Source organism: Astatotilapia calliptera, chromosome 23 (genome assembly GCF_964374335.1).
Source record: "Astatotilapia calliptera chromosome 23, fAstCal68.1, whole genome shotgun sequence".
NCBI classification, from domain to species: Eukaryota; Metazoa; Chordata; class Actinopteri; order Cichliformes; family Cichlidae; genus Astatotilapia; species Astatotilapia calliptera.
In genome coordinates, this window is record NC_137443.1 from 7396186 (window position 1) to 7415346 (window position 19161).

The window sequence follows — 19161 nt, forward strand, 5'->3', positions numbered from 1 at the left end:
TCACCTCTGTAGACTCATTCCGCTTCCTGGGTACCACCATCACCCAGGACCTGAAGTGGGAGCCCACCATCACCTCCGTCATCAAGAAAGCCCAGCAGAGGATGTACTTCCTGAGGCAGCTGAAGAAATTCAACCTGCCAACACGGACGATGATGCAGTTCTACACCGCAATCATCGAGTCCATCCTCACCTCCTCCATCACCGTGTGGTACGCTGGAGCCACTATCAGGGACAAACAGAGACTGCAGCGTGTTGTGCGCTCTGCTGAGAAGGTGATTGGCTGCAGACTCCCATCTCTGCAGGACCTGTACACCTCCAGGACACTGCGGCGTGCAGCCCGGATCTCAGCTGACCCTTCTCACCCTGGACACAGTCTGTTTGACCTGCTCCCCTCAGGCAGGAGGCTCCGGTCCATTCGCACCAGAACCTCTCGCCACAAGAACAGTTTCTTCCCCTCTGCTGTTGGACACATGAACAATAACCACATGACTGTACCCGCCACTAACACATGACCCTACGCTGTGTCACTGCATCATTTCATGTCTGGCACTGATCACCACCTGCACTCATGTATATATCCTTCTACGTAGCACTCTTAATTCTTATTCTCATGTATATATCTCATGTATATCTCATGCACATAATCTTTCTTTCTACATAGCACTTTAATTCTTATTGTTTGCACTGAAGCACCGCAGCAAATTCCTAATGTTGTAAACCTCAACATCTGGCAATAAACCCATTCTGATTCTGATTCTGATTCTTTTCATTTCTACTCCACTAATATAGTAATAACTGAGAAACAGTTGTGCCTATCTTTCCCGCCTCCCTGCCTTGTTTCTTTGTTCGGTCTCTTGCTTTGTTTGCCTTTTAGCTCTGGTCTTGTGGTTTCATAACCTTTCCATCCTTGTTTGATCTCCTTTTTATTAACTTACTGTTGAAGTTGACATTCATTTGATATAAGGTTAACGTGCCCCCCCACCACCACTCGCACGCGCACACACACACCCCACCCCAGTAATTTTTGAGATCATGTGAGTTTGAACACGCTGCAGGTTGGTGGAAGTTGGTGAACATAACCGCGAGTCATGGGAATCTCAATATCTCACAAAATGCTCATTTCACCTGAAGTATGAAACTTGTGTAATTTAAAAAAAAAAAAACAAAAACAAAAAAAAAACCCACAATAGTGTGTGTCTTTGCAACTTTGTCAATTCAGTAAAAGTACTTTTATTCTCCTCACAGTCGGTGATTTAATGCGACACCATTAAGAGCTACGAATTAGCGAAATTTTCAGAACAGCTGGTGTAGAACACCTGCGTGTTTAAATTGATAGGCATTAGTAGTTTGACAACAAGATACGTGAAGAAGCAGTGCAGAAAGTGCTCAGGCTACACTTTTTTTTTTTCACTTGACTTTCAGATGGCTAAAAGAATTACAGCAATATCCTAAGCCAAATTTGAATCAAAGAAAATAGTTTGCCTTGAGCAGCTTATAAGAATACACATGACAAAAGGAATTTGGTTTACCCTGTTTTGTTCATGCAATTCTGTTCCTGTCTCTCTCTCCTTGTAACTTAATGTGGACTCCTTCCTTTGGTTTTAGCCCTTGTTTTGAATCTCTACTTTTGCTCTCCTGTACTCGAAGCTTTCTTTGTTCTCCTATAGTCAGTGCTTTAATTAACTGTGTGAGTGGCTCTTTTCCCCCAAGGCTACTTAGGCTAGCCTAAGTATTTCTATAGTAATCCTTGTTGTGTGTGTGTGTGTGTGTGTGTGTGTACAAAGGCTTATAAATGTTCTAACAAATCTTCTCTTGTTTGTCTTTCAGGTACCCTAGTCAACATGTCTATTGTTCAGAGCAGAGCTTGTCTGGCTCAGGTCAGCCTCGACAGGAGAAAGATCCTGATGGCCTCGAGCAGGAGCAGGACTCCACGCAAAACAAGGTGTGTAGAAGTTCTGGCCTTTTCATGTATCTCAGCTTTTGACTGTAACAGATTACAATTTGGAGACCTGTATAATCGTTCTTAATGTGAAAAACAGAAACGGTCATCTTAACACCAAGTTCTACCTGTGGGAGTTGGGTCATGAACTTTAGTGACCCAGTAAACGTTGACGAAAAATGGGCTGGTGTGTTTGCTAAGTTGGCACCTATTGATCCAGTTTTGCGCTCCATGGCCCTTCTTTTTTGGCTAAGGTTCTTGTTATTTCAGTGACCTGCTGTTCTGAGTAGGAAAGTCTTCAATTAGCAGTGTTTAAATGGAGTACACCTTTAAGTGCTTAAAAACTCACTGATATCCTGGAGACCAATATGTTGGTCCGTCAGAAGTGGATCACTGTCTGCCCAACTAAAATTCCTGTTTTACAAATAAGGTTAGGGAGCATTTTCGAAGTATCCCTCCAGCAATTAATAATTGTATATATTTTTGGGTAGGATCATATCAGACACTCTGAGCTTTTATTGCCTATTTTCTTTATCTTCTTCCTGTGATCTGATGGCTCACAAGTGCTGTATTTCAATTAATACTTTGCCAGTGTTGCGATGTTTATAATAGCCTAAAGATACCCAGCTAGCTGTTGAGTGGCAGATAAATGTGTCAACTAGTGTAAAACCCTCCAAAATCTTTCTAGTATTTACTTTTTTCTTCTTTACATCAATCACAACCCATCTTTATACATCAACTAGGTAACTATAGCTTACCAATACCTTCTAACATCTGGAAGAACGGCTCAGCTGATCACTTTAATGGAGTTTAGTGAATCTGGGCTGTTTTTAAACATGAATGGTACCTCTGAACATCTTTGCTTAAGGCAAACAAAAGAGTATTTGGATCTGAAAATAGCTAATTACATCAGACTTAACAAGCACAAAGAGAACCAGAAGACTTTATCTGGGAACACATTAAAAAATAGCTTCCTGAGACTATCCAAAGTGTAGTCAGTGGCTATCCAGGCCAAGACTTCCTGTTCCATCTGCCACCATCAAATGTTGATAAGATTAATAAAATGACAATCTGAGTAGTTGGCAGACAATAATCGATGGTTATGACACTGCATTTTGGAGAGGAAAAAAATAGACAAAAAGTGGAACCAAATCCAGGTAAATGGTTACTCACAAAGCTGAGTAACCAGCCCAGTTACACGCAGTCAGAACCTGGTCTGCTCTGCAGAATCAGTCATAGAGGTTGATGTGATTTAGGTTAGGACCTGCCCTATGGGTTCAAAGCGCTACATGTTTTCTCAGGCTTTCATGGCTAAATATTGTCTAAACTGAAAGTAGTTCATACAAAGTGTGTCAATGTCATTGCAGCCATTCGAAGTAGGACGAGGAAAATTGTAGATCGCCTCACTTTTAAAAACATTTGAAATGCTTCTCTGTATTCATGTGTCAGTGAGTATCAGAAATGAATGATAATTTGGGGAAGTGAATGAGTTTTGGTATGCATTTGTGGGCACAGAAGAAAAAGAATCATTGTTTGAGGTCCAACAACAAACAGCTCTGCCAGCAGCCCTGGCAGTCAGTCATTAGCCTTATAATGTTGCCTTTGTCCATCGACAAAAGGCTTTTTCACATCAGGAGGTGGAAAGACCTTTTGCTTTTGACATTTTTACATACAAAAAAACTAATTTTTAGAATAAAACTCAATCTAGTAACAACGCCAGTAATGTCATTAACTTGTATTTCTTATCCTGTGTTCTTATTATTCATTTTCTCCTAGGTGGTGGAAGAGTGGAAGACACACACATCATACGATATGGGGCTAGAAACCGAGAGAGCAGCACGAGAAAAACTACAAAAACAGAGCATACACCATGAAGAGGTAAAAAGACACATCAGTTATTGGACGTTTTCCAGAGTATCGCTCAAAAAGTTAAGTTACAGTGAACAGGATACTAAGGCAGGCTTTAAAAAAAAAAAAAAAAAAAAGTGTCAATATAAAAAGGGAAATTGAGGTTGTAAATACCTTAAAGGTGGAGTGTGAGGCAGAGCTCAGCTTTTAAGTGTGCACCATAAACTCTTAAAAGTATATTATGTATGTGGGACACAAACACATGAACTGGAAAAGGAAAATGATAAATAATGTTGATCTTAATCTGATGGCACTGATCTAGGTGAGCAGTTAAATTGCATCAGAAATAGGGCTGTGCGATATGATCAAAACCTCATATCCCGATATAATACATCTATCGTCCGATAACTATATAAATCACAAAAATTTAACATTTTCTGTAAATTCTGTGAATCTCGGGCAGCTCGACTTGCGTGAAGTGTTTCCAGCTGGGCGTCATGTAGCTGGAGTCAAGTGTTTTAACCGATGCATGAAACTATATTTATTTTTTTTTAGACATAAGTTGTAAAGGCAGCCATTTTCTTTGAGTATTTATTACACGACGTGCTGCGGGGAAGAGCATGTTCTAACGTTTGAGTCTAAGGTTTATTTATTTATTTATTTATTTATTTTAGCACCTGACTGCTATTTTTTGCTTCTCATCCGTAGATACTCTGCATACTCTTTCACGTGATTCAGTTTATTTTGAAAAGTCTCAACAGGATCTTGAGCTTTATTGTGAAGGGTTTATGTGGAAAATAAACAAGCGGACAGCGATGGTTTTACCGTCGTTGTTGCTAACGACAACGCATAAAAACAGGCGCTTGTCCGTCTGAAGTGTGGTTATATTAAATATAAGAGAAAGAGAGAACTTTAAGAAATAAATATAACCACTACGGTGACTATCAAAACGATGAAAAAATATTGCCGTAAACGTTTATTTTGCGACACCACGAAACAAACGATAGCGTAAAATGAAACTGTAGATGTTTTTATATCGTCATCCGATATATGTCGTTATGTCGAACAGCCCTAATCAGAAATGTACTTTTTCTTCTGTTACCAGACTGTGAAGCCACAAGAAGCTGGAGAGGAAGAGACAAAGCTAGACCCAGAGTCGGATACTGTACCTGTTGCCCCTGAGCCAGAACCTACCCCAGATCCCCAGGCTGACTTGGGCCTGCAGATTCACACACAGGACCACGACCATAATGCCCCAGTGCTCGCCACTCCAGAACCAGTTCCAGCACAGGGCCAAGTGACCACAGATACCCCAGCAGAGACTTCAAGTGAACCAATTCCCAATCTAGACTCAAACCCAGACACATCCCCCGATGAAGCTGAAAACAAACCTACCTCACAGAGTGCTGGGCTGACCCACACAGGGTAAGCTCAGATTCACTTCATCAAGCCAATGATCTGGTGTCTTTCAAGAGAAGTTGGCTATAACCACAAAACTGAAATTGGAGAACTGAATTTCTAACCCTACATCGCTAAAAAAAAAAAACATAGAACATGTTGTTCTTCTTAAGGTTAAAGCCAATTTCACGACAGTCCAGGTCTAACGTAATCCGTTTCAGTGCCACTATTGTCATGTCAGACATTGCAAATGTGTTTTGGTATTTTTGTTTGACTTATGTTTCCCTCAGTTGCTTTTTCTTCACAATTATTTACGCAAAGTGACTCATCACACACTAGAAGATGAGTCTAAAGAAGATCTGACCCCATGGATGTTTCAGTTATTTTTCATGGAGCATTGTGCTGGAGCAAGGGACTGTTTATTTATTTTCTAATGGTTTTTGTAATGGAAGTTTAAAAAAAATAAAGAGAATCATCCCTATGGACCTGGAACTTTGACCCAGATTAGTCTAAATATCTCCTACAACAACAACATGTCCTTCCCATGGTATCTTCTGTATTCAGAACTGGGGCATTTCAATCAGCATTTCAAGTCCTAATCAGCTAGCCACCAGCAGCAGCCAACCACTCTGCCCCCCTCTTCCTTTTCTCTCCCTCCCGCTCTCATGCCTCTGTGTCATTTATCTCCTCCCCATTGTCTCCATCCCGCCCTCTCCCCCACCCTACCCTCCACCCTACCCTCCTGTCTACCTTCCCCAGTGTAAGGAGGTGTGGTAAACGCCATGTCCTTTCTTTCCCTCAGTGCAGTGCGGGTTGCCAGTGCAGGAGATGAATTCCCAGTAGACAGCTTTGTCTTTGCTGAGCACTCTGATTCACAGTGCGGGGTCATTCCCCCCGAACTGGCAACCTGTGAAAGCTCCCCTTTTGGCAGCCCTCTCCTCAGGTGAGTTTCTAACCACCAGAAGCCAATCAAAGCACAGAGACTGATAATGAAGGTACAAGCTACACCTCTCTGCTGTGCCCAACCGTCGACCGCTGGCCTTGCTCTCTACTTAATGTTGCTTTTTTTTTTTTTCTTTTTTCTTTTAAAATTTCTCTTCTTTGTTTTGCCTGCTCCAACCAAGGATTTAAAAAAAACAACAAAAAAACCGTCAAATTCAATTTTGTTGTTATTTTTTTAACTCACATATTTGACATAGCCTTAAACTTATATTTATTCCATGCCCTTCTGTTCCTTTATTCTTCCCCTGTCCATTTCTTTCTGTTCCCTCTACTCCACATTGGTCCCCTCTCTGTGATGTAGCATGGATGAGGCTGTCACAGAGGACCAGCAGACAGATCAGAGGCACAGCTCTGGTCCTGAAACAGAAATTCAGTCGACTCCAGGCCTAGTGGACCAGGAACAAGAGCAGCGTGAGGTGCTCGAAGATGGGCTGTCTGTTTTGGAACAAGTGGGCAACACCTCACACCACCAACACAAAAAACAGCAGGTTAGAGGCTTTGTGGTGTTTGGGAATTGTTATTTCTGTTGTGAAAGAAGCAAATCGCATGTAGCATATGGCTTGAGGCATTACAAAACTGCTGGTATCATGATGGAAAATTTGACAGTTGGACACGTGGTGGGAGAAAAAACTTAGACCAAGGTACAGTCAACGTCCTTATTTCAGGTGAGATGTTCCTGAAATATGATCTGAGGGAGAAGATTATTTTGGAACAACTGCAACGACATGAGCACTGAGCTTGGATATAATAAGATCGGTGGCCTGAGGCTGAGTAAGTCCACCTGTCCGCACAGACTGCAAAACTTTCCGAAACCTGCCGTCTAGGTGGCCATGAACATTATAAATATTCAGCATGCACATCTGTTCTAGCAAAGGGCAACATTTGAATGTTTCAGTTTGAAAATGTTGAGTCAGCCTGCTGTCAGTTGCTTTTTCATGGTTGAAGGACGATTGTATCTGGGGAAAGTATTTAGTTTCGGAGGACGGGAGGGCTTGTGTTCATAGTGTATTTGTACCTCATTTTGCTGATTTGGAGCTGAGATCTGATGACTAATCTGTATGTGGCTGGCAATGACTCTTGTTGGGCTGTTAGGGTGTTTTACATAAGAGGCTGTCTGAGTTGTGGATTTTCAGAATCAGGCTGTCTTGTGAGGCTCAAAGGGGCACTTACATAATCCATCAAAATATTAATCACAGCTCAGTGCATCTCAGTGCTTCAGTCACCACGGGCTAGCTTTACTACCACGAATAGAGGATGGGCATCTTTTAGTTGTTCTACCACATCCTATGCTTTTATAATAAGGTACTTGCTTAGTGAGTCACTGATGCCAACTAACCTTGTTAACAGAAATTCAAGGTTCACTTCTTCCACCATGTAAATATTTTTGCATATTTTTTGGTGTCTGATATTTACATTCTGGATATTGTGATATTATATATTGTGTGTATGTTTCAGACAGGGGAAACAAACGCTCCCAGGGAGACTGATCCCTCTGTGCCCAGCAAAGAGGACATCCCTACCTTTGATGAATGGAAGAAGCAAGTCATGGAGGTGGAAAAGGAGAAAAGTATGTGGATTTATTGTACAGACACGAGACAGCTCGTACAGGGATGACTAGAGACACGTCACATGAACAACTAAGTTCTTGTTTAAGTTTGGGTTCAGGCACCTCAAAAATAGCTTGCTGATGTTAATCTGACTGTGACACAACATGTTTATGCCATTGCTTCTGTAAAGAAGACTACTTACTACCCGTTTGTATGCTGCGTCTTTTCTCGGTTGCATCCTTCCTTATGTTCTGTTCCTGTATAGCTTCCTTCTTTTTTTCCCTTCCTTTTCACGCTATGCACACTGTGCAGCAGTCAGTGGAGCATGTGTTTATGCATGTTGTGCAATATGTCTATTCTTTGCGGTTTGGCACCACTCATTTTCAAGGCTCTCGAAAAGACCTAATGTAGTGCTTTCTCTGTCCAGGTCAGTCTCTCCATACCTCAACCAGCAGCAGCCCCCATCCAACAAAGAAGGTCCAGAAAAACTTCAAGAATAACTACGCTTCTGTAGAGTGTGGAGCCAAGATACTCTCTGCCAACAGTGAGGCCAAGGTTAGTCGCACATCACGCTCTGCCGCCTACACACAAACGCGAATCCTCACGTAATGCTGTCATTATGTGTCAACAGATGTGTCAAATGACTTTATACTTGTTCGCTTAGCATTTAAGCTGAGACCAGACATCTAAGCACGCATGAAACAATTTTTGTCACATTTTGACTGCAATTGTATAAGGAAACAAGCAAGATTAACAATGTTGGGGTGATGGTAGGATTTTAATTCAACTTTTTTTCTTCTTTCAGAGCACGTCTGCTATTCTCATGGAGAATATGGACTTATACATGCTGAATCCATGCAGCAACAAAATTTGGTGGGTCCCACAATAATGGTGGGGTTTAACTGAGCCCAATTTTTAGCTTTAAAAGTTTTATAATAATTATTTTTTTTTTGTTTTTTTTTTTTTTTTTTTTGCTTCTCTACAGGTTTGTGATAGAACTCTGTGAGCCTATTCAAGTGAAGCAGTTGGACATTGCAAACTTTGAGCTTTTCTCATCTACACCCAAAGACTTTCTAGTTTCCATCAGTGACAGGTATTCACTTGTTTTTTTTTTTTTTTTTTGTTTGTTTTTTTTGTCCTTTTAAGCTAGTGTGCAATTGAAAAACTACACTCAGCATGCTGTCAGACAGTTATAGCAGACAAAGCTCTGTAAGCCCCATGCCACACCATTTACTTCCCCTGTTCATAACGGCATGTTCATGCATCGATTTTTAAAAATTTTTTTTTTTTTTATCTCATTTCGTTATCTTAACCATGATATTTGTAGTATTTGCATTGACAAGCAGTGAAAAATAGTAACCACAAAGCTTCATATGTTCTTTTAAATTACTGACATAATACTTTTGTCCACACTGGGATTCTGTTAGGACTAACATTCATTTAAAGCCCACCCTTTAATACCACAAACTCAGTTATGTAATGTTGCTTATTGCTACGTCAGTATGACTATCAACAGATCTTTTTACTGTCAGTTTTGCTGACAGCCATGCGCCTCAGGTGTAGGGGGAAAAAACTGAAACAAACAGGCACCATGCCAAAAACGAAATTATGTACCGCTGCAGCAAGGCTCAAGCCGTCCCACAAACACGCATCTCACAAGCTGCGTAGCTGCACTAACCTGCTCAAATGATTTGCATAGGCCTTGCATCTACATTTCTAGTGTTGTATAGAAAGTAGTATATTTTCAGTTCATTTCCACATGAAATTAAAAGTCAGTAGATGAGCGAAGGAAGAGGAAAGTTCAATGTGTCACTAAAAAATATTAAAAACCAAATTTTTATTATTTATTTATTTTTAGCTAAGGACATACATAGTGGTTACCAACTTAAGCATATAGAGACCTTTCATGTTTCCCATTTCCAAACTTGCACTGTGGCTAAATAAAGTTTCACAATAGTTTTGCATAATTCTTTTTTTGTTATTTTTTGCTCATAATAGATTAATATTAAATGTTTTTTGTTTGTTAGTAGTTGTTTTTTTTTTTTTTTTAATCAAGTACTTTTCTTTCTATCATCACTGGCTGGATCATATTCAGTTCCTCCTAGAAGAAGTCAGTTGTATTTATATATACCACCAGTTCACAACAGTTGCCTTACAGCTCTTTATATTGTAAGGTAAAGGTCCTACAATATTAGCAAGAAACTGACAAGTTTCCACCATAACCCATTTAGAGATGAGGGGAAAGCCAGTACTCTATAATTAAAGCAGTTTCTTAACCAGTTTTGCATTCATTTTTGTCCCCTAGTATTATCACCTCTAAATTTAGTGCAGTCAGGGCTTGTGTTGTCTTTGTTAAAGATTTATATCTAGCGCTGTCTTGCTCCATAATGCCGATAATTGCCACTCTTAGACATGGCATGAATATAATGACATTTGTATCCACCCTGTGAGGTCATGCCAGATGACATGTTACAAAATCGATCTTCCTCACATTCACATCGTACGTTTCCCCTCTCTCTGTTGCAGATATCCTACCAACAAGTGGGTAAAGCTGGGAACTTTCCATGCTCGCGATGAACGGATAGTCCAGAGCTTCCCACTAGATGAACAGCTTTATGCTAAATATGTGAAGGTACTCCTGTTTACTTGCAGATAGAATAATAACATATCATAAAGTATACATAAAATGTCCCCATTTTCAGTGGTATATTAGAAATCTTAGACATGGATATACACACATACTGACATGGTTATATACAGAAGTTAAAGGTGTAGGTCCAGGGAGTGTCTTGTGACTTAATAGAAAGTTACTGATGACATCAGGGCAGTCATCTTTTGAATAGCTAAATTATGGTGACTGCGAGGGCGTAACTGTTTACATGTGAGAATTGCATAGTAGAGGAACTCGACGACTGTTTTGATTGTATTTAACATGTGAGCGTCACGACTGGCCGTCTTGGACTGTGTGGATTGTACTTACATCACGCTAGAGTTTATATTAAGCCGTGATCCTTTTTCAGGGCGCTTACAGTAGTTTCCACTAAAATGAATTTAAATTTCAGATGGTTAAACATTAGGTTTGCCACTGAATGTTAAGGAAAACTAAACAGACAAGAAGCATTAAAATAATTTTTGTCCCTACGCTCATGGTTCAGATTCCTAAATGCTCCCATATCTGGGATTCTGTCTCCATCCGTAAGTCAAACCAGATGTGCCTCATTTCTGCTTAAATTGCAGCGTAACAAACAAAGCAAGGTGTTCATCGATGGATATCACTTTATTATCATTTTTTTCTTTTTTGTCATACACATAGCCTCCTAAGGAAATTTGTTGTCCATTGTATTTATGAAATCTGCTTCTTTCTGATTAAGTGTGTTAAAGGTTGGCTATGTAGTTATGTCTGTGAGCTTTCACACAACAGCCCATTATTATCTATAAAAATGGGTTTGAAAGTGTGATCTAAATCGGTGCTCTTCTAAACGGTCTCTTTCCTTACAATCACTTTTGCCAATAAATATTCAGTGTAGACTTGTTAAGCAGGTGATTAATACTTGGATAATTATCCTTTTTTATGTAACTCGTGGGTGTTTTGTGTAGGAGCTTACTGTTGATTCACATCTATTCTGAACCAGTTTTGTTTCTATTACATAAACTTGTTTTTTTTTTTTTTTTTTTTTAGATTTCAGCTTCATCTATTTTTAGTTTCTACTTCCTGAGCATCTTATTCTTTTTTTTTTTCTTCTTTTTTTAATGAGTAGTGAGCCTGTAAGTCTGTCTGTCTTTCCCTCAGTCTTGCTTGTGTCTTTCTTGCAGCTTATTAGAAACATCTGTTTAGTGTCTTGCCTGTGTTCTGTTGCAGAATGGTGATCTTGCATATATCAGCTGTGTGTTTGTCGTAGAAGAGAGCTGAACCGTACACAGATTCTTGACTTCCTTGTAGCTTGAATCAGCTCTTACTGATTTCTTTTTCTTGTTTTATTTCTCTCTCCTTCTCTTTGTCTTCTTCTCGCATCAGATGTTCATCAAGTACATAAAGGTTAGCACTCTTCTCTTTCTGTCAGAGGTTATAATGGGCTGAAATAAGAACACTTTTATTTTTTGTATACTCAAATGGGCGAGTAGAGTTTCATCTTTAATGCATGTGGATAATAAACAAGTAAAACATGCACAAACTGTCAAAGCTTGGCAGTTCTACTAATTTGGTGGGTTGTGGGTTCATGGAGTTGTGCATATTTTTATACTGTTTAATAGCTTAACTATTGTACCTGCAGGTTGAACTTCTCTCTCATTTCGGATCTGAACACTTCTGTCCCCTCAGTCTTATCAGGTAAGTTAAAGAATTTCCTTTATCTTTCTAGACCTTTCTCTAATCTTATCAACCCATGGGTGGCTGTAGCTCATCTACTAATTGGGAGGTTGGTGGTTCGATCCCTAGCTGCTTCCTGGCTCTGCATGGCAGCTATCCTTGGGCAGGATGCTAACCACAACTGTTTTACAATGCGTTTATATAGAAAAAGCATAGGAAAAAGTGCTTGTGCGATTGGGTAAATTATGCAAATTGTAAGAAGCACTATTTAATAAAACCAAATAAAAGTTAATATTTTCTAACAGTTATGCCATTCCTTTTTTGAAGAAGAAGAAGAAGAAGAAGAAGAACAGTCTTATCGTCTTGTCTTGTTCCAGTTTACTTAATTAGATCTTGAAAGTTTCTGGAATCTGTCTTTTAAAACACAACCGCCTTTATCATAAGCAGTGTTGACAAACAAACACTTTGATTTTATTACATCAATGCAAATTGTTATCCAGGCAGCTGTAATTACAGGAGCGCCGCTATATCATGAAAGGTCTGTTATGATTAGATTTTGTTGTTTACTTATTAGGCACCACCTTAATAGTTGTTGTTGTTGTTTTAGATTAAATTCTGAATGTTGTAACACAGCTAAAATGCCTTTTCTTGCACAGTGACTCTGATGATGAGGGTTCCTTAAGAATGTCCACTTTAAAGACCTTAACTGCACAATCACAATAAGGGAAAAAAAGGAATTTAAAAAAAAAAAGAAACAAAAAAAAGATTGTTTTGGTGTTTTTTTTTTAAGTTAATTTCCCTCAGATGGTACTTCTTATATACAGTCATCACTTGTGCGTCCATATCCAACACATTGTTCAGTTTCCGTGAGTTTTTATCTTTTATCTCAAAATGTGCTCAACTGGCATTGTTTTCTTAGAGCTGCATCAAAAAATTCCACTGCCTCCGCTGTGTGGTAATTTCAACTCTTGACCTTTTCTGTAGGTCTGTTTGTGTAACGTATTGTTTTTTTTTTTTTGTGTTGTGTAGGGTGTTTGGTACCAGCATGGTGGAGGAGTATGAGGAGATAGCAGATTCTCAGTACCCCTCAGAGAGACTTGAGTATTTGGATGAGGACTATGGTAAGATGTTGACGTCGATTTCAAATGCACAAATTTCAAATTTGTATGTAAAAGACCAGAAATGGATGTGTTAACATTAAATGAATTCATACTGTACTTTCATCATTGTGCAAACCAGTGCCACAAATCTATAGGTTATACCAGGCTCAAAAAGCCAAAATACATTATTCTTCAAAGTAGTTACCAAATACATTACTTCGATTTCTTGCCTTTGTTTTCCAATTAATATGATTTTATTTTAACTGCTACCACGTGTTTCTCTTCAGACTATCCTCCTGGCTACCAACCAACAGAAGACAAGGCCTCCAAAAACCTGCTTGGTTCAGCAACCAGTATGTACACATACACACGTTCTTATAAATGCAGTCGTGAAAAATAGATTTTCACAGAACTTTATGCAGTTGAGCTGGTTCACTAGCTTGTTTGAACCACTTTTAGTGGCAATAACTTGAAGATCAGTGTCTCACATCTTTAAGGGGGAATTCTTCATGTTGGCGCAGCCCTCATGAGGTCCCTTCACACCATTTCAGTCAGATTGAGGTCTGGACTTGGCACCATTGTTGCACCCTGATTCTTTTTTTTTTTAATATTTGCTGCTGTGCTCTGTATCTTATATTCCTGTAACGTAACCCAGTTTGGGCCGAGCTTTTGCTGTTGGTCAGATGGCTTCAGCACAAAAGCGGACAGCCCTACCTGATCGAATTTAAAAAAGGAATAAGAAAATGTGTCAACTGTCATGAAAAATGTTAATGAAAATGTTTCGTTACATGTCATCAAACTGCAGCTACAGTAATCTGGTGTTTCCATCCTATGTTAAAGAAGAACTATTTTATGATTTGTGCAAGTTTGGCTTTAATACTGTTGTATCCAGTCATAGTGCCCACAGTTTTTTCAATTATCTCAGACCTCATACAGTTGTTGGTACAGCAGCCAACTTTATGGCCTGTTGGGTATGAACTCATTCACATACTGTTCAACTTGAAGTATTTTAACCCACTTGGTATCCTGCGTACACACTGTGGGCTTTTTGAGTTGCATAAATTTTGCTGCTTGGCTTTATCTATTTATTTTTTCCGGAAACCACACACAAATGCACAAATACACTGGTGCCCTTCTGTCTCCTGAGTTAGCGAAGGAGGGGAACGGTGCACCCCTGAAAATGTACCGTGCACACAAGTCTCAGAGCTCTAACCATAAACCATAAAAGGGCTTCAGAGTGGATGGACCCTGGAGGAAAGGCTTAAAATAAAACTCATGACAGTAAATCCAGGGGACATAATATAGAAGGAGAATACAGTCATCAGAGAGAATGGTTAAGAAAATAAAGCAAAAACATATGGCACAATATGTGGTTTGGCTTTGATGTGTTTGGCCTGAAGCTGCTGTCAGTCAGAAATCTCATGTCATGGAAAATAAATGCATTGCGTGGATGTTCTTCTTTGTTTTTAGATGCCATCCTAAACATGGTAAACAACATTGCTGCTAATGTGCTGGGAGGAAAGCCAGAGCTGGAGACTGGAGCAGAAATGGGAGGTACTGATTTCTCAGAGGCCACTTTTTAGACCTTTTTTAAAAGTTTACTTTTCTGTTTTTTGTTTTTTGTTTTTTGTTTTTTTTTTGGGGGGGGGGGTATTTTTCTACCATCACATTTTCACATGCAACACTTGAACAGTACACCATACACAAGTCAACATTTTCAGCCATCTTACATTCATCAGAGTATCTTAGACTTATTTATATTGCTTCATTTTTAATTTTCTTAAAAAAATAACCTCAAAATAAATCCATTCATACTGATTTTGGGGTTAGCCCAAATGGGCGCTGAAGTAACTTATATTTGCACTGCTCTAAGCATAAGTGTAAGGCAAAGTATAAACACATCCATGCACATGTGTAACATAAGCTAAAATTTGTTTGGCTTCCCATTCAACTGCCAATAAAGAGCTGATAAACTCAAGTTTCCTGTTTTTATAGACATCACATTTAGGTGATCTGTTACTGTCTCTTTAAAAGTTAAAGTAAATTACAGATTTAAACTACAGATTGCCAGGAGAACGTTACACATGCTGATTAGGGGCACATTTTTTTATGTGTGTAATGTACATGTAAAAATGGTCTAGTACTCGTGTTTCGCAAACTACTTGTGTAACTATACTAAGAGATACTTGGTCCACCTCTGCAGGTCAGATTTAATCAGCAATCTGACATTGATGGCTCAGCCTCTTCACATATTCCCCTTTGTTAGAAAAGACCTTGACTTGAATTCTGTTGCATGTTGCTCCCACACCTTAGCTCGAGGTAATATGACTGGTCTATCTGTATGAAGTGTTATGGAGCAGGGATTTCCGAGTCAGCACTATAAAAGACTTTTACTGAGATTGTTGAGCATGAATCATCCATCCAACAGGTTTTGTTTTGTGAAGGTGCGTGCATGTGTGAAAAGCTAATTGGAAATTCCGGTTAAGAAACGTCCAGATTACATAATAGGTTTCACACCTTCCTGAGGTTTAGATGAAAACTTCCTTAATGTGAAAGCAAATTGTAGTTGTGCTTCTTCTATAGACCGTATAGCGTTATCTTATGAAATCCCTTTAAAAACAAATTCAAATGTATTTAACACTTATAAAGCAAACTGTAATGCTGTGTTTTCACTCCTGTACTCTGCTCTTACTGTGTGACTGCCTTTTTCCTCGCGTTCTCCAGCCAGCCTGTCTTTCCACATCTTGTTTAGATTAACTGCTTCAAAAACTGGGTCACTTTATTTCCTTGGCTAAAGTGCAAACATATGCATAGACTGAATGTTCATGTGTATATGTGCTAAGAGAGCCAGATGTTTACTTGGCTCTTAGCAGGAGGTCCCTAGCGGTATTTCAGCAGAACTTTGGCTATCTTTGTTTCAGTTCTTCTTGGCAAGGAGCTCAGCTAAATTAAGACAGTTAGGCCTATGACGCTGAGCTTTCTTCTAGTTCTGTCTACCACACAGAGCGCTATCAAAATGACTCCTTAGACAACTTTTCTCTAGTGTGGTTGACTTAAAGAGGGGAGGAATCTATTAACAGATTTGGCTCTTATGTTTCTTTATGCTTTTAAAAATTCATTGTATTTAGACCTGTTGGTTATGACAACTGATAAAAAAAAAAAAAAAACATTAAAAACCCCACAAATTCATCCTTTCAATTATTAGCACAACTCTATAGTGTCTTTTTACTGCTTGCTCTCTACAGTGGCTGTTTTTATTCCCATTTACACCCACTGAGTGAGGCAGAATTTGGGAGAGACACAATCAGTTCAAACTGGAACAGACTGGTTCACAGCATTTCTCCCTTTGCCTAAACATGGGCATTCCAGCCTGGAGGGACTGTGCACCTACACTGTCCCTCCTACAAGAGGGTGGAAAGAAACGAGCCACTGCCAAGTTAGAGGGTTCTACGCAATCTTAAAAACAGTAGCCAAGTGTTATTGCTGTGCTGTGTTTGTTAATTGTTGTGTGTTTCTCCAACCCCCAGGTAACGCAACAGAGGGGGGTGAAAAGGAGAGCACAGAGTCAGCTAAACCAACTGAGGCCCTACACACAGTGTAAGAGCCATCAGAGATATACCTTTATTCATTTAAATTGAATTCAGTTCCACGTGATGAGCTTTTCAACTCCAAATCCCACAGAAAGCATGTTTTTTGTTTTTTCTTTTCTTCAGACTGCAACCTTCAAAGCCAGAACAACCTACAACAGAAGAGGTCTCTGTCTCTAGTGACTCCCCCACATCTTCCCACTCATCATCTGATCCACATAAGGATGTGGATCAGATTGTCACTCTAGTAGAGGAGGAGGAAGAGGATGAGGAGATCAGACTGTCAACTGTTACTCTATTGGAGGAGGAGGGAGAGGATGATGAAGAAGGGGAAAAGAGCGAGGAGGAGATGAGGAAGGGGGCAGACAGGAACCAGTGGGAGAGCCAGGCTTACTGTCCTTTCACCTCCTTCTCCTCCCTCTCTCTGTCTTGCATGGTCACTCTGCCTGAGCTGCTCCATCGCTGGTGCTCTGCCAGGCTGGCCAAGGAGAGACTGCGCAGCCTTAAGAAGAGGCAGCTTAGCACTCAAACACAGACTCACCCTACTGTGAGCACACCTGTCCTCACACACACACCTCCACTGATTCCTATTCCTGCCCCCACACCTATCCAAGAACCCCTTCCTCTCACAGAAAAAGCTCCAGAACTCGAGGTGCCTGAGAAGGGGCAAAATGAGTGCAAAGCTCTCAGTGAGGAGTACACCACTGACACGCCTCTCAGCACTGACACACCTGATTCATACACTCCCGAGCTCAACATCCTCCTAGAGCCCAGCAGAACCTCCACCATCCCCCCTCAGAGTTTCTCAAACAGCCACAGCTCCCTAACACAGCCTACCCCAACCCCTAAGGAGAACTTGTTACCTTTAGTTAAAGACGCAACCCTAGATCCTGTCCCCACTCCTCTCCTCCAAGCTGTCTCTATCCCAAAGACGCAGCACGCCAGCAGCGTCACCCCCACGCTTTCTGCCAGCACTCCCCCGTTATCTCAATCTTCTGAGACGGCTTCTCCTGTCGTCACGGTTCCTCCTGTCAAAGATCAGCCTGTTCAGCCTCTTCCCACTGCTTCAAGACCTGAGGATTTTATCTCCCCTCCCACTGAGCTGCCAGCAGCTTTGCCTTCAAATGACATTCACACAGACTCAGTTAAGTCAGGCGTAGACAGCGGGGACTCGCAGAGACAAAATGTTCAGGCCTCCCAGACCCACGGGGAGCAGGCTGATTCACTTCCTCAGACAGGAGAGCCTCATCGGGTGGAAGAGACTGTAGAAGAGGAACTGCTGAATGCTAGTGGTAATGGCAATGCTCAGCGGACGGCTACAGACTTCTATGCAGAGCTGCAGAACGGTGGAGATTATAATGGTGGAGCAGTGAATGGGAACAGCGTGTTAGTTAACGGAGGCGCAGTCCACGGATCCAGCCAGAAAGAGAGTGTGTTCATGAGGCTGAACAACAGGATCAAAGCTCTGGAGATGAACATGAGTCTGTCCAGCAGATACTTGGAGGAACTCAGCCAGAGGTGAAACCACTGGCCATGTTGAACTTTTCAAATCTAAACTGCAACAAAAAGCAAAGTTTCAGTACAGATTTTACTGCCCTAATTTGTTTCGGATATTTGCAATCTGGGAGAGATTATTAGAAGTTATTTATATGTATCTGTGATTTCCAGATATCGTAAACAGATGGAAGAGATGCAGAAAGCGTTCAATAAGACCATCATCAAGCTGCAAAACACCTCCCGTATTGCTGAGGAACAGGTCTCATTGCATTAATCATCTTAAATCACAGTAAAATATGTTTGCAGTTAAGAGTCTTATTTACTCAATCTACTGACACCTGAGCAGCTGTGCTGACTAATATCTTCTTTTTTTTTTTCTTTTTTTTTTGTATATTTTCAGGACCAGAAGCAGACAGAGTCCATCCAAGTCCTGCAGAGTCAGTTGGAAAACGTCACTAAACTGATGCTCAATCTCACAGCTACAGTCAGCGAGCTGCAGAGAGAGGTATATTGCTATCGTTGATTGCTGAGTAGACTATCTATTGCTTAGATAGATAGTTATAATAGATAGTTATAATAATTCTGTTTTTAACAGAATTGTCTTTTTGTGTTTGGCTTAAAACCTTGTTGCTTGTGTTCAGAGAAAGATTTATTCTTCCTGTTGAAAATAGATCATGATGCTTCTGGCTCATTAACATAATGTAGTTTAAACACCATCTGTTGTCAGATCTCTTGCTGTTCCAGATATAGTCCAGGTTTGATTTTTATGTTCGGAGTAATGATTTTAGTAGTCGGGACCTTGAAATCCATCTGAAATGGAGTATGCCAGATAGTAGGTACCAGCCAGAGTAACTAGAGGTGAAATTAAGTATAATGGAATATAACATTCGTTTTACCTACAAGTTTGTTTATAAGTAGATAAACAGACGATTTAAGT

The 19161-nt window shown here is 40.2% G+C and overlaps 1 protein-coding gene across 7 annotated transcripts in view; it reads left to right on the top strand.

The window, feature by feature from the left end:
* suco (SUN domain containing ossification factor) overlaps positions 1 to 19161 on the top strand; it is a 41504-nt gene that overhangs the window by 19370 nt on the left and 2973 nt on the right. For 4 of the 7 annotated variants that reach the window (XM_080297971.1, XM_080297974.1, XM_080297970.1 and 1 more), the window contains exons 2-20: positions 1828 to 1942; positions 3716 to 3817; positions 4893 to 5212; positions 5988 to 6128; positions 6489 to 6675; positions 7643 to 7754; positions 8162 to 8289; positions 8540 to 8607; positions 8720 to 8827; positions 10261 to 10366; positions 11750 to 11770; positions 12006 to 12061; positions 13070 to 13161; positions 13428 to 13493; positions 14611 to 14694; positions 16668 to 16737; positions 16854 to 18245; positions 18396 to 18483; positions 18625 to 18729. In XM_080297971.1, coding sequence (XP_080154097.1) covers positions 1828 to 1942; positions 3716 to 3817; positions 4893 to 5212; positions 5988 to 6128; positions 6489 to 6675; positions 7643 to 7754; positions 8162 to 8289; positions 8540 to 8607; positions 8720 to 8827; positions 10261 to 10366; positions 11750 to 11770; positions 12006 to 12061; positions 13070 to 13161; positions 13428 to 13493; positions 14611 to 14694; positions 16668 to 16737; positions 16854 to 18245; positions 18396 to 18483; positions 18625 to 18729 — 3361 coding nt within the window. The remainder of the gene's footprint in view (positions 1 to 1827; positions 1943 to 3715; positions 3818 to 4892; positions 5213 to 5987; positions 6129 to 6488; positions 6676 to 7642; positions 7755 to 8161; positions 8290 to 8539; positions 8608 to 8719; positions 8828 to 10260; positions 10367 to 11749; positions 11771 to 12005; positions 12062 to 13069; positions 13162 to 13427; positions 13494 to 14610; positions 14695 to 16667; positions 16738 to 16853; positions 18246 to 18395; positions 18484 to 18624; positions 18730 to 19161) is intronic. The other 3 variants (XM_026160130.2, XM_080297973.1, XM_080297972.1) reach the window with 2 other exon arrangements.